This window comes from Cynocephalus volans, chromosome 4 (assembly GCF_027409185.1).
Source record: "Cynocephalus volans isolate mCynVol1 chromosome 4, mCynVol1.pri, whole genome shotgun sequence".
NCBI lineage: Eukaryota > Metazoa > Chordata > Mammalia > Dermoptera > Cynocephalidae > Cynocephalus > Cynocephalus volans.
In genome coordinates, this window is record NC_084463.1 from 143,291,740 (window position 1) to 143,315,449 (window position 23,710).

At 51.8% G+C, this 23,710-nt stretch overlaps 1 protein-coding gene across 2 annotated transcripts in view; it reads left to right on the forward strand.

The window, feature by feature from the left end:
• CD82 (CD82 molecule) overlaps window positions 1–23,710 on the forward strand; it is a 51,499-nt gene that overhangs the window by 20,999 nt on the left and 6,790 nt on the right. For both annotated transcript variants that reach the window (XM_063094575.1, XM_063094576.1), the window contains exons 2-5: window positions 6,280–6,362; window positions 11,278–11,350; window positions 16,159–16,283; window positions 16,457–16,531. In XM_063094575.1, the coding sequence (XP_062950645.1) occupies window positions 6,300–6,362; window positions 11,278–11,350; window positions 16,159–16,283; window positions 16,457–16,531 (336 nt within the window). In that variant the 5' untranslated portion in view covers window positions 6,280–6,299. The remainder of the gene's footprint in view (window positions 1–6,279; window positions 6,363–11,277; window positions 11,351–16,158; window positions 16,284–16,456; window positions 16,532–23,710) is intronic.

The window sequence follows — 23,710 nt, forward strand, 5'->3', positions numbered from 1 at the left end:
AGGAGTGGAACCATGACCAGCCAGGAAGCTGCACTTGGAGAAGACACATTTGTGGAGAAGATGAAGGGGAAGACAAAGCGTGGCTCTTAGGTGTTCAGTCTGAGCCACTAGGTGGGTGGAGGGGCTGTTTATTCCCCTTCTCTGAATCCTACAGCACTTAGAGTCCTGGCCCCAAAGAGACCTTCCAAAGCCTTTGATTTGGTGTTTCCTAAGATGGGTTTCATGTGGTGTTAAGAGCTATTAAGTGAAAAATGGCTTCACCTAAGTTTGGGAATGACTCACTAGGGTTTGCTGCTGGCATCTCGGGATGTGAGTAGTCTAATGTACAGTGGCTCTCGGGGAGGAGAACTGGTGCTCCACAAACTTGGTGACAGTGAAGCCTTCTGTTCCTAACAGTGCAGCAGAGTCTTCTAGGCCTCATCTCCTGTGGAACCGCTCTAGAAAACACTGCTCTGGTCCAAGTCTGTCATCTGACAGGTAGGCGGCAGGTCCAAGGAGGGCAGTTACCTGTGTTTGGTCACATATTGTGTTTCCCGTCAGAGCAGGGATCGAGCCTGTGCTTCCTGACTCTGTGCCTGGAGGGGCTGTGGCCACCACACTGCTTGGTCTCCCCAAGGCTATTTGGGAACATATGTGTTCTCAGGTCAGGCTGGAGGGCTCCTTCCCCATCCTCAGGTGAGGGACAAACCAAGTCTCCTATTCCATAGGTGCAAACTCATGAGGGGGTGGGCAACATAGAAAAGGAGTTCTCTCAAAGACACAGGCCTTTCCCCCTTCCCACCTCCTGCACCCAGGGGCTGCAGGGGAGGTGAGGGAGGCTTGGTTATGGGTTCTGGCCTTCAGAGTTGGCTTGGGTGCTTATCCTACATGTCCCCTATCCCAACCATTGGGTGAGGACAGGAGAGGTCTGAAAATAGTTTCAGCTGACTTAGGGGCTGGATCTCAGACTCCCTTCAGGAGGCTAGCACTTGTAAGTCCTGGTATTCTTGGTGGCAGTCTTCCCCTTCCCCTCTTGCCTCCATCCATCCATCCCTCCATCCATCCCTCCATCTATCCCACCATCCATCCCTCCACCCAGTCTTTCATTCAGCAACATTTGTTGGGAGCCTACTTTGTTCTGATAATTACACATAGTCTTCCCCTCAGTGCATCACAGTCCACAGGGGCGGTGGACAAGTAACATGTGGAAAGTTACGGTATAGCATGAGTTACAGTAACTGCCATCTTTGACAGCCTACCATATGCCAGGCATTTTACCCGCATCATTGAATTTAACATTTGGACAGATTTGCAAAATAGGCTTTATCTTCTTCATTTCACAGATGAGAAAAGTGAGGCTTAGAGAGGTTAAGTCACTTGTCCAAGGTCACAAGCCAGGAGGTGATAGAACTGCATTTAAACCCAGGCCACAGCCTGTTCTGGGAGTTGCTCCAATATCCAGCACTATTGGAAGGAAGCAGAAAGGGAATGTCCCAACCAGAATATGTATTGGGGGTCAGGGAGTGGCAGTAGCTGGAGTAGGAGGTTCCCTGGAGGATATGATGTCTGAGGTGATTATTAAGGGATGAGTAGAAGTTAGTAAAATATTAGTATAATATTTTGTTGTATGAGTACAAACCGATTTGGCATAAAATGACATGTTTGGTCAATTTGAATTGCAGTTGCTTAGAAATGGTCAATTTACCTGTTATCAAGTACAGCATAAAATCAGCACCTCCATCCTGCTGCTCACGTAGGTCTCTGTGACTATTCTGGAATTTTCCCATGAGATGTGCTTGCATCTCATTCCCTTGTGTTGTCAGTTTTTTAAACACAGCCTAGCAGGAAAGCTTGGGCAGACCCTCCAGTGTTTACAGAAAGTATATACAAGAAAGTATAACATACGGGAAAGTTCTTTTTGCTGAATTTCATCTGTAAATGAAACACTCACCCCTCACCTCTTCTGTCAGTACTGAGCCAATGACACTAAGCCCTGGCTATGCCAGGCACTGATCTCACGATCTCTTCACAACAGGGGGTGCAATTAGGAGTCCCACTTAGAGGAAAATGAGGCCCAGGAAGTCACTTCCCTGTGGTCATGTGTTGGCACAGCCAGTAAATGAACCCTAGTCCAGGGATCCTGTCTTCTCTCTCTAAGTGGCAGCCAGTTCCTGCCCCCCAGCTTGCTGTTTCTCTTCCCCAAGACCCCACGCTAAGGGTGGTCCTGAGGCTCGCTGCCTCTTACAGACACTTGTCTGTACACGCTCTGCTCCCCTACACCAGAGGTTGGCAAACTTTTCTGCAAAGGGCCAGATAGTAAATGTTTTAGTCCAGTGAGTGTGGCTGTGTGCCAATACAACTTTATTTATGGACACAGAAATTTGAAGTTCATGTAATTTTCATGCATTGCAAAATCTTTTTATTTTTTATTTTATTTATTTATTTATTTATTTATTTTTAAAAGATGACCGGTAAGGGGATCTTAACCCTTGACTTGGTGTTGTCAGCACCACGCTCACCCAGTGAGCAAACCGGCCATCCCTATATGGGATCCGAACCCGCGGCCTCGGGGCTCCCAGCGCCACACTCTCCCGAGTGAGCCACGGGCTCAGCCCTTATTTTTTTTTTCAACTATTTTAAAATGTAAAATGTGTTCTTAGCTTGCAAACTAGACAAAAAATAGGCAGGGGCTAGATTTGGTCCTCAGGCTATAATTGTTGACCTCTAGCCCATACCAACTCTTGTCTCCATCCCACAGATGAGAGACTGAGGCCCACTCCTCAGTGGGCCCTCTGAGTCCAACTGTGAAGTCTCCTCAGGGATTGGTGGTGGTGGGTTCCCTGAAGATCATGCTGCACCTTATCGTGGGGTGCCCTGGGTGTGTCCCCAACCTAAGCCAAGCTGAGCCCTGCCCTTTGTGGAACCATCCACTCCTTGTCACTGTGAGGTGGAAACGTCTGTACCTACAGGGCGGAAAGACTTTGTATCTTGGATATTGCCCAATGTGCCCTGGAGCCGCCTATCCCAGGCTCTGGTTCCAGCACCTTCTCTTCCCTCAAGCGATTCCCAGGTAGCCTCTGGGCCCATCCGATTGGCTGGGCTGCCTGCCAGTCAGGGGCTGCCTAGCTCTTATTTCAGTGCTTGAACTCACCCAGCTGCCTCCTACATGGATGTAGAGGATGGAGTGGCCTAAGGCAACAGCACCCTGGGCTCTGTCCTTGCCTGTCCACCTACTGGTGACGTTGGGCACACTCCTTCACTCCCCTGTGCCTCAATTTGCTTATAGGGTGCTGAAGGGCTTAGCCCAATGCCTGATGCAATTTGTGTGAGTGACCCAGAGACCAGCCAAGGTTGCCCAGCATCTGGAATATCGGGAATAGCAGCCCAGCAGTATCTGCCTTGGGTGTGGGCCTGATGCTGCTGAGTTGGGACCTTGGCAGGGAGGTTTCCTAGACTTTTCTTTACCCACTAACCTGAGTAGCTTTGAGCAGTCACCTTGATACTCACCACCTAACTGGACAGAGGAATCCCTAGAGATCCCTTTATAGTTTTGGCCACTTGCCAGAAGGGAGCACTTCACAGGGGAAAGATCTTGGGCTTTGGAAACCCCCACCGCTTATGAGCTGTGGTACTTGAGCAAGTAACTTAACTTGTTTGAGCCTCAGGTCCCCTAGGAATACCCAGCTCGTGGGCTGGTTGTGAGGAACGAGGGGCTGATCTTTGAGAATGGCCCCTTGAAGTAGGTGCTTCTCACATGTGCCCACTCCTCCTCCCTCAGCAGACCCCATATTTACTCTTTTCTAAAAGCTCCCCTTTTCTGAATGCCCACCTCCCTTTGAGGCTGCTCTGGAGACCCAGCCTCAGCAGATCATGCAAGAGCAGGAAAGTGTAGAAACCCCTTTCCTGGACTTTCTGAAACTGTAACACAGCGGGTCTGACGCAGTCGCCAAGGGGCTGTTTCCACACTTCTCCAATTTCACAAGAATGCCAAGGGCACCGCCATGCTGGTTGCTGGTGACTTATCCAGCGCTGCTTGGGTGCTGAGTTTGGGCCGGTCCCTCAGGGTGCGCCTGTGTCATGCACTGGAAGGAGACTCAGCCATGCTGAAACAAAGCAGGTCCCGGTAGGAAAGAAAAACACGTCTGGCTCTGGGAAAGGATCTTTCCTCTCTCGCTGCTTTGTTCCGGAGAGTTTATGAAGTGCCTGTGGTGTGTCAGGCACTGAGCTGGGAGGCGCGAGAGAGGAAAACCAACAGCTCTCCTTGCTGTTGCGCGGCCCCGGCAGGCCTTTCCCGGCCAGGCCTGGGTTTGGGCATCCCAGATCTCTGGCTCTGCTGATATGGGGGAGTCATGTCTTTTTCTCTCCAGGTCTGGGAGAGGCCCTGGGGGAGTTGCCAAGGCCAGACTTCCCAGGCTCCTGAGTCACCACCATCTGCAATCCTCAGACCCAGGCCTTGGGCTCTCGTAGACTGGAAGAGCCAGTTAATCCACCCTCTCCCTGTCACACTCAAATTCCCTGTAAGTAAATATTTATTCACACTTTGCTTCCATGCCATTTGTGACAGGAAGCTCACTACCACACAGGCAGCCTGTTCTTTCTTTGAAGCTTTGCTTCATGTTGTGTCCAAATCTGAATTTTAGAAAGGCAGCCAAAGAAACTTCCTCCAACAAAGGCTGCAGAAAGCTGAACTGGACCTCTCGGGAGGTTGTGAGCCTCCCCCCAACCCCTCCCCCATCGCTGGAGGTATGTAAAGGAGATGCTGAGCTCCTGCTTGGCAAAGATGACAGAAGACTGTGGATTGTTAGTATGTCCAGAAAAGGGTTGGGAGACTACATGTCGATGGGGAAATTCACAAGACTTTAGGAGGAGGAAGGAGTGAAGCAGGGCCTTGACCCTCCTTCCTTTCTGCTCTGCAGCCTGTTCTTCCTCCTCCTCCCCTCCGTGGAGCAGTGGGAGCACAGCTGGGCCTGGTGCCTGGCCCCCCCCTCCCCCCACCGCCCCAGCCCAGCTCTGCCCATGCAGCTGTCCCGCCCAGCTGTCCTGCCCAGCTGCCCTGCTGGCTCCCTTCACCCCACAGGGCCTGAGGGCTGGCAGTTGCCATTCCTGGATTGTCTGTCTTCAGGGAGGGGGCAAGGGCAGCCAGCTTCCAGCTTCCCTCTTCCTTTGCCTGGGATTTCGCTGTTGGGGGGCACAGTGTGCTCAAGCATGGATCACATCATTTCACAGCACGACTTATGTCATCTAGGGTGACTCTGAAAACTTGGAAATAACCTGTGTGTCCAGTCTTAGAGTACTGGTTTGGTGCTTTGTAAAATATCTGTGTGTGAGACTTTAACCTGGGGTCCTTGAGGTTCCTGAGTGGGTCCATGAACCCCCAGAAATTATTTGCAAAATACTACCTATACATGAATTTTCCGGGGAGTCTGTGGCCCCCAACATGTTAGGTAAGTACTGATCAATAGGATGGAATCCTATGCAACGTTAAAGTTACGTTGTAGAAGCACATTTTATCAGCATACAGAGATTGTATGTTGTAGAACAAAAAAGCAGACTACAAAACACTATATATAGGACGAGCCCAATTTTGTTTAAAACCATTTGTTATGCATGTACACACTGTAAGTATAGCTACTTAAAGGATGAAAATTTTTTATCTCTGGGGTGAGATAAAAATTTTTGTTAATTTCTATTTTTCTCCATTTGTTGGATATTCTATAATGCATATTTATTCCCTTTGTAATGGCGGAGGTGGGGGGAGCCCTAGTCCCTTTTCTGAGAAACCGGATCTCTTTCTCTCTGTCCTCGGCAGCCCCCACTGCCCCAGCCCTCTATGTCCTAAAAGGAGACTGCAGATCTGCAGAACAAGCCACAGGTGTCACCTCTGGGTCTCTGTCAGTTGATCACTAACTTGCTGATCTCCTGGCTTCGACCACAGTCCATCTGGGCAAGTTGAAGGGCCTGGGGTTGTGGAGGTGAGGGTCTCCCCACTTAATTTCCCTCCAGCCACAGCCCTGGTGGAGTGGCTGACTCAGACCCTGACTGCCGAGAGTCAGGTGGCTGAGACTGCTTAGAGGACCACACTTCCTGGCTGTGTGGCTTTGGGCCAGTCATCTAACCTCTCTGGGCCTCAGTGTCCTGTAAAGCAGGGGCAGTTGTAGTACTTACTTCATGGGGTGGCTGTGAGGATGAACTGAGATGATTTGGGATCAGGGGTCACAGAGACCCGCCAGCATTGGCGCCCCCTCCCCCCACCCTGGCCCCACCCTGCACTGACCTACCTGCTTTCTCTCTTCTCCCCAGGGAGCTCCAGGACCAGCAGGATGGGGTCAGCCTGTATCAAAGTCACCAAATACTTTCTCTTCCTCTTCAATTTGCTCTTCTTTGTAAGTACAGCCAGTGCCCTGACCGCCTCCAACAGACTCTCCTCCCAGGGACATTCAAGCCTGAGACCTCCAGAGCCCTCTGGGCCATGGGGATGGGTGGTGAGGGCTGAGGACAAACTGTCCTGGGTGGAATTGGGCTGGGGCAGTGAGGAGATTCCCAGCTGGCTTTTTGGTAAAGCACTAGATTCCCATCCAGCCTTCTCCTCTCCTAGAGCACCCAAAGCCTGGGCTGGCCAGGCTGGAGGTGCTATGGGGAGAAGAGAGCTCCCGGATGCCCCCTAACTCATCAGCAGTTATTGGAAGAAGCCCCTTGACATCTCTCTCATTCTGTCCTGACCCTCCTCCCACATAGAGAACTTACCTCTTATAGTTCTGGGTCTCAACTGCCCCATGACACCTGCATCTGTGTGGTTGGGAATGTCTCCCTGATCTCCAATAGGGTGAGCAAGAGGAGGCCAGGCCTGGGCCAGGGTTGGGGGACATGTTCCCCCTTCCCTAGACCCACTCCCCAGGCCTGGCCAGGTCCCCCAGATAAGCTCCGTGCACATCTGGAGATGGTTCTTCTGGGGCCTCTGTTTTCCTCGCTGGCCTGGCACTGACTGAATCCTGCCTTGGAGTTGCCAGGTTGATGGTGTGTGTATGTGTGTGAGTGTGGGTGCATGTGTCAATGTGAGAGTGACAGTGTGTGGGAGTTGCGAGTGGCCTGGAGAGGCCTCATCACCCCAGAGTGGTGGTGGGAACCATGGCTTCTGCACGCTGTTGGTTCACCCACACTGTTAAAAACTCAGGTTCTACAATAGGATGTTTTTTATGATCCAATTTTATTTTTAAAATGTATATATTCATAAAAACATGAATATTTTTTAGAGGAGAGGAAAATACCTCCGAATATGAATGTTGGGGTTCCTGGAAATTTTGATTTTATATTTTTGCTTCTCTGTATTTTCCAAATTTTCTACAGTGGATGGGAGTTACTTGTGGGGGAAAATGTTTTACATCACAAGTTACATGAGATTATAGAAAGTTTGGAAAATAAATAACCATTCTAAATTCCCCATCATAACTTTAAGCCAATGCACAGATACTCACAGGTGTGTTCCTGGCACATGTGCACATACACACATGTGTGCACAAGCACACATGGACAGCCCTGGTGCTACCTGCCCAGCTGTTTGTCCACCAGCTCCAGCCCCAGCTCCCTCCTTGAGGACTGTGCTGAGGCCCCGCCATGGCTCCGGCCCTCCACCCATAGCAACCAGGCGTGGGACCCACCTAGGGCAGGGGCAGGGCCTGGGCACCTTGGCTTCCCCAGCCTGGTGGTCAGGCCCCTCCTGGCTGGAGCAGGCCTCTGGGAAGCAGCTGCCCACACAGGCAAAGCCAAGCTTTCCCTGGCAGGCGCTTGGCTTCTGGATCAAGGCCGAGCTTAAAGGGCCAACAGGCCAGGACCGGGGGGCAGGAGGTGGAGTACTGTGGCTCCATTCCTAGCGGCTTGAGGGACTAGAGAAAGGGGTCTGGGCTCTGGCCTAGGAGGTGGCAGAGCGTAGGGTTCAAGGGCATAGATACTTTCTGTCCTCTATGCAGTGGGGGGAGGGTGGGGGAGACAGGCGCTGAGACCTAGTAGAGAAAGGGAGCAGGGTTGATGGTTTTGGCCAGGGTGTCCCTTCCTGTCCTGCTCCAGGCTGCCCTATAGAATCAGAGACTGGAAAAACTGCTCTGGCCAGAGCTTGGGGCTGGTCTGGGCCATCCAGGGCTTGGCCTCCTCCCAGCTTCTCCAGGGGCTGGCAGGAGTCAGGTGTCAACTGCCTGTGGTGGGAGGAGGGCGGCTGTCATCGCAGGAGGGTGAGAGGGAGGGAGAGGAGAGGGCTGGAGGAGACATTGTGTGTGTCGTTCATTTGCACATCACCCTTCAACAGATGTGTATGACACCTTGGCGTGTTCAGATGTTCACAGGCAGAGCACCCCGGTTTCTACACTTACAGAGCTTGTGTTGGTGGGCAGCACGTGCCTCTCTCTCCAGAGCACAGACTGTGCAGGCCTGTCCTGGAAGGGCTCTGGTTTTTGTTGTACGCACATTGGGAAGTGGTCACATGATTGGGTTTGTGGTGTGGAAAAATCACCCTGGCTGCTGTGTGTGATCATGCACACTTCTGCATGCATACCTCCTTACCTGTGCTCCCACCTCCCAAACTCCCAGTAAGGTGCCCCATCTGCTTTTCTTAGGTCCAAGGAAATCCAGAGGCAGCTGGTGCTGTGGCCATGAGCCTCCACTGGGTATTCCAGCTGGGCTGATGGTGGTTAATGTGGGGCGTGCCCTATGGCCCCCATCTTGGTTCACAGAGAAAGGGGGTGCCATGGGGCCTAGCTCACTCTGGTAGGCTACCCGGCCCAGCCTCCTTCCTGGCTGTCTCATGGCCTGGCAACTGGCCCAGCCACACCTCACAGGCAGGCTGCGGTCATCAGACCCGCAAAGGGACTAAGCGTGCAGCACCAGGGACTTCCTTCTCTGGGTTTCTCTTGGCAAGCCAAGGAGCTGGTTGGGCCATCTGGGATTTTGATCTATATGGGATTATGTGGCCCAGAGGGAATTTTCTGCCCTGCCTTCCACTTCCTTTTTGGAGGGGCTGTTCTCCTGCTTAGCCCCACGAGTGCAGGAGGTGAGAGGGGCAGGGGGTTTTGTCCATGTGGACCTGAGTTGCAGAGGGGCAGACTGTGGGCCTGAGGACTGGCCCTTGCCTGGCTGTGCTGTGAGGTGGGGGCAGGGGGGGAAGGGGGCAGGAGTCTTTGAGAACCAAACTCCCAGGTCCTAGAAAGCCCACTGTGTGGAGGTGGAGCAAAGGCAAAATGCCCACCAAACTGACAAGGTATCTTAAGACTGAGAAACCAGGCAGGCACTCCATGAGAGCAAAGGATTTTTAGTGAGGAGGGTAACTTACAGGCTGGTGGATCGGGCGGGCCACGACCCAAAGGTGGGCTTGCAGTCTCTCCACGCAGTCTCCTTGTTGAGCCCCAGTTTATACAGGCAGTCCGCGCAAAGCAGTGGAAAAGGCCAAGAAGCAAGAAACGAGCTAACGTCACCAACTCCATATGTCTATGACAGTGGGTACTATCTTTGGTGGTCTTGTGATGCAGGTAGCCAGACAGGCTGTTGTCACACCGGTACTCAATCATTAAGTTTCTTCTCTGTAGTTAGCAAACTGTTTCTACCTGTTGTTCTGACAACCTTACCCTCAGTTACTGTATAACTTTTGTTCACAGTAAGGACAAGGTGACCCCATCCTCAAGTGGATCCTTTCCTTCCCCACTGCCTCAGTTGCCTTCCTGTCCCCAGACACCAGCTTTCTAGGATAGGGCCCAGGATGGATCCCAAATATCCCTACAGTTCTCCTGCCACCATCTAATGGATGAAACCAGGGCCTCAGTTTCCCTGCGTGTAAAATGGGAACAATAACAGGGCCCATCTGGCTAGATGAGAGGGAGGACAAATGGCAGCTCACTGATGATCCTGGTGGAAGACAGTGAGGGACAAGTGTGCGTGGTCACTGTGCCTTCATCATCCTGGCCACCAGCTGCAGTTCTCTGCAGAGGCTGGGACTAAGGTCAGGCCAGTAGGCAGTACCCCATCGAGCCATGGGAGGCCTGAGTCATACCGATCCTGTCAAAATCTTATTTCAAAGCTTGGTAGTTCATCATGGATTTTTTTGCATTAATTTTGTTTTCTAAAAAGTATTTCTTCAAAATATTATCTATCTTGATTATAAGGTTTTTTTTTTTTTTGGTGGCCTCTTCCATTTTGTACCTGAGACACATGTCTCATGTCTCACTCTGGCCCTGGGGCCAGTCTCCAGTGACAATAAGACATGCTGATGGAGACCCTGTGACCCATGCTCACCCCAGGCTGTAGGCGTCAGGTAGCTGCTGGCCTTGGACCTGAGATGATGGGATGGTGGCTGAGGTGGAATCCTCAAAATGGGTTATCTACCAGATGGACCCATTCCAGGCCCCAGGTAATGGCCAGCCTTGTGGGGTGACACAGGGCCACCCCCAACCCCAAAGGGAACGTGTGTCTTTCCCCAGACTGCAGGCTCTTCCCTAGCCTTAGCCAGCCTGGTGGGATGGTGGATCTTGGCTGGGACTGTACCTGAGCAAAGGCTATAGACCCCTGCCCTGGTGGAGGGGAGAAAGTCAGGGAACCCTTGGGCTTCTCATTTGTTCCCCATCACCTCTCAGTCACCCCTCATTCCCTTACATTTCTAATCCTGCATTTACAGTTGGGGTCCTGAGCTCATTCATTCCCTCAGCCACTCAGCTCCTAGTACTACAGGACTGCCAGGGATTCAGAGCCATGTTCAACCCAGCCCTGCCCTCAGGGAGCTCACAGTCTTGCCAGAGAAATTAACACAGCAGAGAATTAGACCCACTGGGAATGCTATTAAGCAGGATCAGACAGTGATTGCCACAGAATAGGGGCATCTTAGTCTGCCTAGGGAAGTCGAGGAAGGCTCCTGGGGAAGGTGGCCTCTTGCTAAGATCTAAAGGACAAGCTGGCTTTGATGTTCAAGTCCATGGAGGGCCTTCTGCGGAGCCTTGTTTGGGAAGCTCCCAGGCCCTAAGCTGAGCTGGAGGGGAGAGAAGAGCACAGGAAGGGCTCCCAGGCAGTAGGCTGCACCAGTAGACTCTGTCTGACCACACGTGGTGGTGGGGGAAGGGCAGGAGGCAGGAGGGATTCCCCGCACATGGTCCTGCTGTCTGGACTGCTGGGGTTTGGGAGCTGAGGCCATGCCAACATCCTGGGGCTCGAGAAGGATGGAAGTGTCTCTCTCTGGGTCCCTCTTGCCTGGGCTTCTTGTGTAGTTGGGGGAGCCCCTCAACCCACCTGCTCTTGGGCTCCCCATTAACCGCCCCCTTCTCCTTCCAGATCCTGGGTGCAGTGATCCTGGGCTTCGGGGTGTGGATCCTGGCCGACAGGAGCAGTTTCATCTCCGTCTTGCGTAAGGACCCCTCTGGTTCCCTGGACCCCAGCCTGCTCTAGAGGAGAGGGCCCAGGCAGCAGGCAAAGCTGCTCCCACAAGTACTTTGGCTTCAATGCCTGTCACTTTTTCAGCTGACCTCAGGGACTTGGGCAGGTCCTGTTTTTCACCACTATACTGTGGGTCCCTCAGCAGGGGTTTCCAGAAGGAATTTTCTCTCCTCCCCAAACAAAGCTGCTGTTGTCTGGAGAACACTGGGGGATGACAGAGGCTTGTTTTTCCCTTCCTGGCCCCTTCCCTCAGCCCTGACCTTGGGAAAGCCTCTTACATTCTCTCTCCCTCTATTTGCCTATTCAGCAAAATGTGGGCAACAGGCCCACCGCTTCCTATTTCAGAGAGATATAGGAAAGAGCCAGGAAAGGTAGATTGTCCAGTGTTGATGAAGCACCTACTGTGAGCCTGGCATGGCAAGGCAGGTCAGGCACGTGCTCAGAGGAGACCAGGCACAGCTACCACGCATCACACTCATCGTGTGCCAAGCACCTTGCACGTATAAACTGTCTTCATCCTACAACAGCCCTGCGAGGCAGTGCTATTCTATCCCTGCCTTACAAATGAAGGAGCAGGAGCTCAGAGAGGTTAAGTCACTTGTGGAAGTTCACGCAGCTTTTGAATGGCAGGTGTGGGATGAAGCCCCAAGAGCTTTGGTCATAAATGCAGCACATGGCAGAGTGAGCCACATGGGAAGCTCCTCCTCTTACTCTTCAGAAGCAGGACAGAAGGAGCCCAGACATTCCTACATGGATGACAGGAGTCTTTCAGGTCTACTCACCGTCTCCTCCAGGAGGCCCTCAGGGCTTCCTGCACGGACATCATGGGAGGGAGGCAAGCAGAGGCTGCAGGAGTCCAGTGATGCCACTTCGCTCACTGAGCATGCCTTGGCGCACTGCTCCTCCCAGCAGCTGTCCAAGGCAGCGGGTTTGGACTCTGGCCCATGACAGCTGCTTGATTTCAATAAAACAGAACATGGCTAGGATGTGGTGATGTAGGAGCCACACCTGTCACCCTGGCCGCAGGGGGCTGAGCCACTCCTCCGTGAGATGGGAAGCAAGGATGACCCACCCCGTAGCCACATCCGTCGTGGGGTGGGGACTATCAGTCCTATCTCCTGCTAGTCCTCCATTCTAGGGTCAGGGTCAGGATTCCTGCCTCAGCCTTCCCAACATGGGACACACCCTCCTCAGCCTTGCCTAGGCCTAAGCTCCCAGCTTCCTGGGACACAGCCCACACCCAGCAGGCACTGTGCCATAGGACAAAGTCTGGAGGCCCAGCCCGCCCACCCACATTTCTGCCCTCTGCGCCCTGCCCCAGGGCTCCGGGAGTGGGGAGACCTGCTGCTACAACTCCAGCCCTCTCCCCGTTAGGGTCTGAGAATCTTGAGCTGGCCAGACCTTAAAGGCCCAGTATTGCACCAGGGGTACTTTTTACAAATACCTTGACCTGGGCCCTACCCAGCCCGAGGGATCTGACTCCATCAGTGCATGTGGGGGACTGAGGGCTAGTGTTTTTTAAGAAACTCCCCAGGTGATTCACTAGGCAGCCAGAATTCAGAAACACTGATCCACTAGCCAAGCCACTATACATATGGGTAAACCAAAGCTCAGAGAGGTGGGGAAAACAACTTTCTAAGAGTCACACAGCAAGTGAGAGTCAGAACTGGGAACAGGAGCTCCTGATCTACTATGTGCCAGGCCTGTGTGACCCATTTCTTTCCTTCCCTAGTTGAATCCTCACTGTGAATTCGTGGGGCTGGGCATTACTATCCCCATTTTACAGAGGAGGAAATCGATGCACAGGGAGGTGAAGTAACTTGTCCAGGGGCACACAACTCAGAGGTAGGGGAGCTGAGATGTGAACCAGGTGGCATGGCTCCTGAGCCCATGCCCTTAACCCCTGTGCCATGAGTTAGCACCCAAACAAGAGGAAGCACACTGTGAGGTGTAGTCTAGTGCTAGACTGCCCAGATACAGTCATGGGTCTGCTATCGATAGCTGTGTGACCCTCGGCAATTTACCTCCCCTCTCTGTGCCCTCACCTATAAAAGGGGCATAATAACAGAAGTCACCTCATAGGGTTAGTGTGAGAAATTAACAAGTCTCTCATTTCTATCTGAAAAGAGTTTACGAGAGCTCCTAGTGAATAGTAAACACTACATAAGTGATTGTTAAATAAGTCTTGTAATGCAATTTAATCCTTATAATATCTTTAAAAAGCAGGACTTAGTCCCATTTTGCAGAGAAAGAAATAGAAAATGGCTTGCCCAGAGTCAGAGCATGTTAGCAGCAGAGCTGGGATTAGGATGCACTTTTCTTGGTCCTGAGTCCCTTTCAGTTTTGTGCACCTGCTCTCCACCTCCTTGTCCCTGCCAGGTCCAAAAGACAAAAGACTTTCTGCCATGCACAGTGGATGGGCCACTCTGGGATGTATACTTGCCTCTTTCCTAAGTCAGGTTGCTGAGATTTGGGGCAGGCCTGAGACCCTGGGTGAGGACAGGGAGGCCCTGCAGCTCAGGTGGCCTTCTGGGTAAGGGCTTGAGTTGGGGTCTCAGCCCTGGGCCTTGCCTGCTGGGTCCCTTGCAGCCTCTTAGCCTCTCTGAGCCTCCAGGTCCTTACAGACAAATCTCTGTGTGAATTCAGCCTCACAGGGCTGTTGCTGAAATTAAGCAGGATGATTTGGATAAAGGGCTTTGTTTGGGGCTGGCACATGGCAGCTGTCCAGGCAGTGCCAGTTTCTTTTTTCTGGGAGTAGTCACTGTGAGGAATTGTTGGAACCCAAGCCCAGGAAGTTTAGGGAAAATGGAATTGGCGGCCTCTCCCTGCCTGTGCTGATGCTGAGAGCCAGGCGGTGAGGGCCTGTGTGAGAAGGCTGGGGATCGGTGCCAGGAGGCCCCCGTGCTCACCCCATGGGGGTTCCTATGAAGAGCTTGGTTGGGGCAGCCTTGTCCTGGCACCCTGGGAGCGGGGTGGTCCGTCCAGGGCTCTTTCTGAGCCAGAACATTCTGTCTGTGACCAGGAAGTGGAGCCAGATCACACGGCCTCTTACCCACCCTCCCACCGTCTGCTTTGTAGTTATTCCTCTGGCCCTAAGGCAGGCATCTCAGCCTCTCCAAGGTCCCCCAGGGAGTCATGGCCTGCTAGGCCTGTGTTCTCCCTGCTGATAGTCAATGGTCAGCCCTGGCTGTGCCTCAGTGGCTATGGAAGCACATTAAAAATGCAGAGTCTTGACCTCCTCCCAGAGAGTCTTTGTTCAGTTGTGATGGACCCAGAAATCCGTATCCCTAAAAGGTTCCTCTGATTCACACTTTCCTCCAGCCTTCTGGAAATATCTGGCCTCAGCCATCTCCTCGAGAATTCTGTGCCCAGCCTCCTAGCACCTGGGGCTGTTGTGGGAGTGAGTCTGTATTCACCTGCCTGGGAAGCACATCCACCCTGGTCCTCCAGGTATATCAGGCCTGGGGGAAGAGCGGACCCCAACAGATGGGCTGGAGAGGCATGAACTTTGCCCTGCTGATCTTTTGGGCTTCTTGGGCAATGCTGGTCAGTGCCCCGTAAGGACTTCTGACTTCCAACCACTTGAATGGGCTCTGTGCCCTAGCAGCTCTGAAGACAGTCTTAAACCATCAGGACTTTGCCATCCCAGCATCTCTCCCGCTGGTCTCGTTTCTCACTCACGCTGGTCTATTCTTTCTCTCTCTCTTTCCACTCTTCAAGTGTACCAAGCTTCCTCCTCCTCAGGCTTTTGCACCTGCTGCACCCCCTGCCTGGGATGCTTTCCCTTGGCTCTTCACTTGGCTAGCTTCTCCACTGGCCTTCCCTGGCCACCCCACTCCACCCCTGCCCTGTCATTCTCTGAACCATTAGCCAGCTTCAGATCTTTATACAACCAGAAAACCTGGATTGTTTACTTATTGTCCCCACCCGCTCTGCTGCACATCAGGCCTTGTCAGTTTTACTTCTGCATCCCCAGCCATTGGCACAGTTCCTGGCACAAGGTTGGCACAGGATGACTGCTTGTTGGCTGAATGCATGAATGAGCATCATGCCTGTATCAGCCTGTGTGCCCTGTGCATCCATGGAAAGAGCGTGGTGTTAGAGCTCTGCATAGTTCCAAATCCCAGCTCTGGCCCATGCACCTCCCTGAGCTGCCATTTCCTCATCTGTGAAATAGCCATGCTATCACCTGCCCAGTACAGTTATGTCATAGTTGGAGACAGTGTGTGTAAAGTCCCTGAGGCACCGTGAGTGGGCAAGAAAGGCTGGTGGTTATTGTTATATGAACCAGAAGGAAGACTGGTCAGAAGTCAGCCTGGACTCTAACGTCTGCAGCCCCTGCAGAACCAGCTAGCCCATCATTCTATTTCACATGGCACCTCACCACGCCAAGCACTGTTCTGCGAGCTGGGTGCTGACCAAGAGCAAACCAAAGCCCCTGCCCTCCTGCAGCTCACATTCTCAGAGAGTGGAGGGTGGCAAACAATGAACAAGAAAAATCAGTATAATGAGGAGTCTATTCAATCCTGATAAGTGCTAAGGGATGAGGGTTAGGCTAGATCAGTTTGTGGGGTGCGATTTTAGATGAGGGAGAGGGCATATACAAAGAGGCAGCTTCCAAAGGAGGCAGGGGAGCCAGTTCCTTGTTGGGCAGTGAGAGGCCAGCAGGGAAACATGGCTGACTCCAGCACCTTGGCTCCCGAGGGGATCAGGCCTTCTCACCTTTTGGGCCCACTGAGTTTGTACTTAACAAGTAGACACCCTTGTTCTTTCCCCTAGAAACCTCCTCCACCTCGCTCAGGATGGTGGCCTATGTCTTCATCAGTGTGGGGGCATTCACTGTGCTCATGGGCTTCCTGGGCTGCATTGGCGCCGTCAACGAGGTCCGCTGCCTGCTGGGGCTGGTGAGTACAGGCCCCTTCACCATTGCCCACTGCTCCACCCCCTCATCCAGCCAAGCAGGGCCTGAGTCCTACACTGGCTCAAACTTTTGGTGGAGAGCATCTCTCAAGGTGGGTGTGATGGGTGCACCTGTGGGGGACCTACAACTGACTCTGTGCCTCCTCTGTGTCCCCAGTACTTTGCCTTCCTTCTCCTGATCCTCATTGCCCAAGTGACTGCTGGGGTCCTCTGCTACTTCAAGATGGGCGAGGTAAGTACCGTTTCCCTCATTTCCCCCTCACTGGGCTGGACTGGCCACATGGAGGATTGGCCTTGGTTGTGGGGAACAGACAGGAAGCCTCTCAGTTGTCACAGACAGACCCAGTAGGTGCTAGGGACAGCCTCCTGGACCTCATGTTCCATGTGATCAAATAGAGGAATGTTAGAGGAGAAGACAGTGCATGTGGGTAGAGTCACCACTAGGCCTGAATTTCGGCTCTACCCCATTGCTTTCTTGCTATGGGGTCTTGGGCAACCTGCTTACCTCTCTGGGCCTGTTTCACAATCTGTAAGTTGGGAGCAGTAATAAAATTTAACTCTTGGGGTTGTTGCATGGATTCAGCAAGATTATCTTACTAAAACACTCAGCACAGTGTGTGGCACCATACGTACTCAATAAATGTTTGTTGTTCCTGCTGTTATTAAGACACCTTAGCAAGTATTAAATCCATGCCATTCTTCCACAGATGAGGCCCAGGCAGGAGGCTGTTAATAAAGACAGTAGTCTTGTGTCAGAGAGGAGGTGTTCAGCTTTCAGGGATAGAAAATCAGACTTACTGTGGCTTAAACTCTAAGGACATTTGTTGTTGACTTAACCAGAAGTCTGGTTTGGAAGCTCAAAGACCCTGGTTCTGGCTGTTTGTTCACCATCCTCACCATGATGGCTTTTCTGCATCATGTCACTCACCTCATGATCATGAGATAGTACAATGTCTGTGCTGCTGTGACCAGAAGAGGGGGATGTGGGCAGTGCCAGCCATGGCCATTTGTTTAATCAGAAAAGCAAACCCTCTCCAGACTGGGTTACAAAGTCGCCCCTGGCTTCAAGGGAGGCTGAGAAAGCGAGTATCCAGCTTTCAGACTCTACAGACAGAGGCACAAGTGGGAAAGGAGATGGTAATGGCTATTTGGTGAACCAATCAATTGTGACTGTCACAGTGATCATGTATGAAGGCCCTGCTGTGAGCACATGGTATCTTCTAGAAGCTTTACATGCATTATCTCATCCTCACAGCAGCTTGGCAGGGGAGAAGCAGACATTCAGAGAGATTGTGTGAGGAGGGGGTTAAAGTATAATGCCCTCCAAATTGAGAAGATGCTTGGAGACAAAAGAAGGAAGAAGGCAGGTCCATTTGGTAATCAGAGATATTTATTAATCGGGGTGACTTACAGGAAAGCTGGATGCAGTGAAGAATCAGCCACAAGCAGATGAGAGCTCTGACTCTCCGAGGTTAGACAATATTTATATAGCAAAGCCTCTGTTACTTGAACTAACTTCAAGGAAACATCTTAATAATATCATTGGTAATAACATCTTGGTAATATCATTCACAAGATGTCTTTGTGATTCACAAGGTAGGGGGTCTTGTGATTTTAGTGCTCAGACCACTGATACCAGCTGCCGTAATAAATCACTCACTCCCTGAAACCTATGTTTCTTTTACAGCTCACCCTAAGGTTCAGGTATAACTGGTCAGTGAAGCAAAGGGATGAGGTTAAGCAGGAGTCAACATGGCAGGCTGGGCACAAAATGGTGTTGATTCTGTTCACTCTCTAACAGGTGAATAACAATAACAACATCAATAATAGTAACTATAACCCCCACCATCCCTACTATATAACCCAAACCATACACCAAATACAGTACTGATCACTTGACATTCATTCTCTTGCTGATCCTCACTAGGCCTTTGCAAGGTAGTGTGAGAATATCCATCCTGCAGATGATGGGGGTGAGGGCAGCCCAGGCTCCCTGACCCCAAGTCTACCCTACCTCACACCCCACTGCACATGGCATGTGGCCCAGCCAGGCCTTAGGACCCTCCCTGCCTCCCCTCCCATGCTACCAGTTCTCTCATCCACCAGCGAGGGTGTCAGAGCCAGCAGCCAGATGGGCTTCTGCATTTTACAAATTGAAGGTCAAGTTGCCTCAGATCCCTTTTGGAAGGAAGCTGAGAAAACATCATACCAACATCAACCACTAACACTTCATAGAAGTTAGAATAAGCCTGTCACTAAGCGTGCTGCACTTATTATATTGCATTTAATTATTCCTCACAACAATTCTATGAGATTGTGAGTATTAATATCCCCATTTTCAGATGTGGAAGCTGAGGCACAGGGAGGGTAAGCAACTTGCCCAAGTTCACACAGCTAGTAAGTGGCAGAGCTAGGATTGGAACATAGGCAGCCTGGCTTCTGAATTCATGCTGGTGAAATTTTCATTGTGGTAATTCCTACCTGAATCCACTTTACTTATTGATAATCCACACCCAGCTTGTTTCTCGGGAGAATTGGAGCTGGCTCCCAATATAGGCACAGGGTAGCTAAAGTCAAAATGAGAGAGAGCAGAACTTACATTGAGAAAGAGAGAATGACCATTGCTCCTGAAAACAGCAGCTGGGGGCTAACTTGAGCACTGAACTTCCTGGCAGCTGAGGCAAAAGTGAAAATAGTGGATTCAGCAGGTGAAAGGAAGCTCACTTGCTATCAGTCAGGAGCCAGTGGTTAGGGGAGGTAAACTCCTCTCCCAGCAAAAGGGTTGTAGGGTCAGGTCTTCATTTCTGCCCTATAGTGCCTGGGGCTTCTCTGGGACCCAGTCAGTGGTATATTATTTTCAGGGTGGATAGAAACCAGGCCCCAGTGAGCTAGTTCCTATGACTCAGAAGCTGGTTGCCTCTGCAGGGGGTTCAGGCAGTCTGCCCTCTTGTCCATGTGATTTGCCACCTCATGGTAATAAGGGTAGCACCCATTGCGTGGGCACTGAACATGCTGCAGGAGGTGAGCTAGTAGCTTAACACACATTTCAGTTTACAAACACTTTCCATATTATGAAACAGAGGCTCAGAAAAGCAAAGTGACTTTTGGCCAGGGTCACACACAGGGTGATGCATCAGGGTGGAGGTTTCCGTCCTGATCCCCCTGACCCAAGGCTCATGGCTCCCTCTACAGCATGCCACCTCCTGCAGGCTGCTATTCACTCTGCTTGGCTGGTGATATGAGGACCTAAGCTTCGGAGGGGCCCTACGCTCTAGGGCAGGGCTTATTTGGAGAAGCAGGTTTCCTGACTCCAGTCCAGGCTCTGTCCGTTGTACCTGCCATTCCCTCCTCTGTCACCTCCTGGTCCCAGCCTCCCTCACCTTGGCCCACCGCCTTTTCTGGAAAGCAGGGAGAAATTTCCCAGCTTTGTTGGGGAAGTTCTTGTGCCACTGTATCATCCGAATTGGAATGAGTGATTTATTTTTTCTTTCCTGATACATTGTAAATCCCAGTAGAAGACTAAACATACCCTTGATGGTGTTTATTCCTGCAGATGAGGCCCAGCTGGGGAGGTGGGACTTGTCTGAGCCTGAAGGAAAAAGGCCTTGAAGGAGATGGAGCCTGTCCTTTCCCCTTGGACCTCCTGGCAGGTGGTGGGAATGAGCCCCTGGGCTCCCACTGAAGTGGTCTCCAGGGCTGCCATCTGTCCTTCCTGCCCCTCTCTCCCAGCAGCCTCTATTCCCAGCGCAGGAAAGGGGAGGCTGGCAGCCTTGGGCAAGGCACAGAGCCTCTCATGTCTTGGATTTTGCTTCTATAAATTGAGGAGAATAAACCTGCCTGGCCTTCCACCCCCATCCAGGATGAAGTGAACACAGACTGTGACACTTATAAAATATAAAATGGTGGCCAAGGGCCTTGACTCCACAACCAGACTGCCTGCATTGGAATCCCTGCTCTGAGACCCTGGTCGAGTCACTCAGCCTCTCTGTGCCTAGTTTCCTCATTTGTCAAATGGTAGTCATCATACAGATCCACTCTCCCTTATCTGCAATTCTAACATCCAAAAACACTTTAAAAACCAAAAATAGCATTTGAAACTCATTTGGTGACACAGTCGACCCTGAATGGAAGCAAGGCTATTTGTAATCTTTGTTTACTCCATCCAGGTGTCTCTCAGGAAATATAAAGGGGAGTAATTTTGGGGTCCTACCCCAGACCCCGCTGGGGTGTGACATATCCCCCCAATTCCTTTCTAAAATCTGTGAACATTTCTCGATGTCGGAGTCCCAGCAGGTGACCTCGCAGCACTGTGGGGAAGAGGGAGAGCATAGCACCTGGCCCCAAGCAGGTGTTTGCAGGCATCATTCAAGTGTTTATTATTATTGCCACAATTGTGCCTGGTACAGGTGCAGTAAATGGTGGCTGTTCCTGTTGTCTCTGGTATTAGCATTAGTATTAGCAAGGGCTGTGGGAACCAGTGTTGGGGTGTGAAGTTAAGATCCCTCTGGCTCTGTCCTCATCTGATTGTCCATCCAGCCGCTGTTCAGTGGGCACAGCCCAGGTCTGGGATTCAGGGCCCTATGTTCTAGGGTCGGCTTTGCCACTGATTGCTGTGTGTCTTCAGACAAGTTACCCAGCCTCTCTGAGCCGTAAGTGACCTCTTAGGCCATTCCTAGCTGTGAGAGTCTGGGAGTCTTACTGTTCCCTCTAGGCAGTGGAGGGTGGAAGGTGTCAGAAGGAAAGAAGTGGATTTATACAGTTTCCTGTGACGTGCTGGGCGCTGGGCTCGGTGCACTCATACAGGCCGTACTGCGAACCTTCCCAACAATCGTTGCAGGTGAGGCCACTGAGGCTCCCAGAGCACGTGTCAGGGGCAGCAGTGGTCGGGCTGAACTGCTCCCTAGAAAGGTTGGTCAGGAGAACTGTGATTCCATCTCTCCTCCTCCCCCTTCTCACCCAGGAAACCCACAGCACCAGTGTGCACACGCCCTCATGGCACAGGTGCTGGGCTGGGGTCCTTGGGGACAATACAGTTCTCTGTAAGTCTGCTTGCTGCACTAGGAGCTCCCTGATCTGCCAGCTCGGGTTTCTCCAGCCTGAGACAGGGAGAGATGACCTTTCTCTTCCCTGTTAGGAAGGGAGAAGGAGGCATCCAGGCTGCCCCTCTGGGAAGGAACCATGAAAAGGAACGGGGTAGCGGGAAGCTTACAGGTTGCTGAGGGGACATGACCATGGGCTCTTGCTGACTTCCGGGGTAGCTGATTATGTGGACTGCAGTCAGGCTTTCAGGGAAAACTCAGGTGGTCATGAAGAGTAAATACCCACCAACTTCACAGCCAAGGACCCTCATTTCCTATCAGGGTGCCAGGATGAAGCCTCAGAGCTGGTGTACCTGCATCCCAGAAAACAAGCTGGGCAGCACCGCCTGTGGGAAGCCTGGAGAGAGGATGGGAAGATGTGGATCCATTCCTTTGCACTTGGGGTGCCTCATTATAAGGGACATTCGACACTTGAGTAAAGATCATGGAGAGAGGTTTGACTCCATCCCTAGGAGTGGGCAATGGAGCCTGGAAAATGACCCTGGGGAAGAGGGGTAATGTTACCCTGGAGATGTGGAATGGTCTCAAATATCTGATCAATATTTGTCCTTGATGAGAGGGATTTGATTTGTTCTGTGTGGTCCCAGCTGGGACTTAGGAGTTGCGGGGGAGGCTGTGAACTAATACAAGAGGGTGGAAGTCATTTGGGCATAACTAAAATGAATTGCTTGTATCAAGAGCCCCCCAAACCCTACAATGTGATGTTGCATGAGGTGCTGAGTTTGCCATCACAGGGAGCATTTAAGCAGAGCCTGGAAAAGTGTGGAAGGACTCTTACATCTGGTGGACTCAGAGGTCTCTTCTAATCCTGACTCTCTTTGAAGAGTCACACTATGAGGTGAAATAAAAGCACAGCATTGGGGTGGGGGGTGGTGAATAGAGTCACCCAGAGGAGGATGGGATCTCAGGTCGTGTGGAGGTGGGGGGTGGCTTGCCGTCGTTGAGATCTCAGGGCTCTAGAGCTGCACTGATCAGGGTCATGTTCATATCTCTGCTGCTTGCTTGCCATGTGATCTTGGGAAGTTTTTCCAGCTCTCTGAGCCTCCAATTTCTGTTCTTGCATTGCATATAAACTACACAGTTGGTCTTGGTCAGGACTCTCTGCTGCAAGTGACACAAACCTAGCTGAAAGTGTCCGGAGCCAGCTGGAGGCTTAGCTGGATCTAGGTCTCCAAAGGCTGCTGCCAGGACTGTCCTTCTCCATGGCTAGGCCCTGATCTTCTCCACTGGCTTCCTTCTCAGGTGGGCTGTCCCCAGTGGAGCCTGAGGTAGGCTCAAGTCCTCATCCCACCACACTGGTGGAAAGAGAGGGACCATGTACGTTATCATGGGTCACAAGTCCGTTCCTGACCACTCACTGTGCCAGGGTGTGCAAGGCACTAAGTAGCAGCAAGGGTCAGGGCCTCCCCAGCCACATAGATGCTTGAGGGTGGTTACCCTCGAGGAAGGGATCTGCCATTTGAAGATAAAGGGGAAATGGGTGCAGGAGGGCCCAAACAATAGAGTGGTCCCTGCAGGGATGAGTGTGATAATGAAGGTCTCACCCTTCCTCTCTGCTCTTTCTTGTGTCAGTAGCTACCTGGTTGCCAGGATGATCTCCCTGGGCTCCCAACACAGGTGTCCTGGGCATTGGGATGCCAAGGTATCTGCCCTGAGCTCAGCCAGCCCCTGTGGCGCTGGTCCCTGTGGCCTGGCTGTGGCCCTCAGCCACATTCTAGACTGGAGGATGATGTGATGTTTCCATGGAAACCACCCAGCCTCAGTGGAAACCACCTTTATCCATCACCGCTTCATTTTAGGGGGCCTGGGAGGGAAAGAGGGAAGTATGGGCTGCTGTGACAACCACACTGTGGTATAAATAGAGCCTGAGGCGGGCCAGTAGTGAAGGCACTAGGTGGGTGAGGAAGGATGTGGGAGAGGCAGCTCTCTGCACAGATGCTTCTGGGGACCCCTCCTTTCCACGCCCTGGGGATCATTCGCTCACTGGGGACTGGAGGTGGAGCTGAGGTCTCAGAGCAGAAAGACCCAGGTTCTGCAGGCAGACAGCCCTGGCTGTGTGACTTGGGCAAACCACTTAGCCTTTCTGGGTGCCAGTTAAAACTGCTTTGACCTACTTCAAGGCATGGCCATGTGGTTTAAATGCCAATAAAGCTTCATGGGTAAAAATTTGGTTCTGGAATAGGACCTCAGTTCTTCCACATGTCGACTCTGTGACCTTGGGCAAGTTAACCTCTCTATGTTTGTTTTCTGCACCTCTGTAATGAGAGAATGGAGTCAATACCTGGGCTACAGGTCTTCTGTGAGGATTAAAT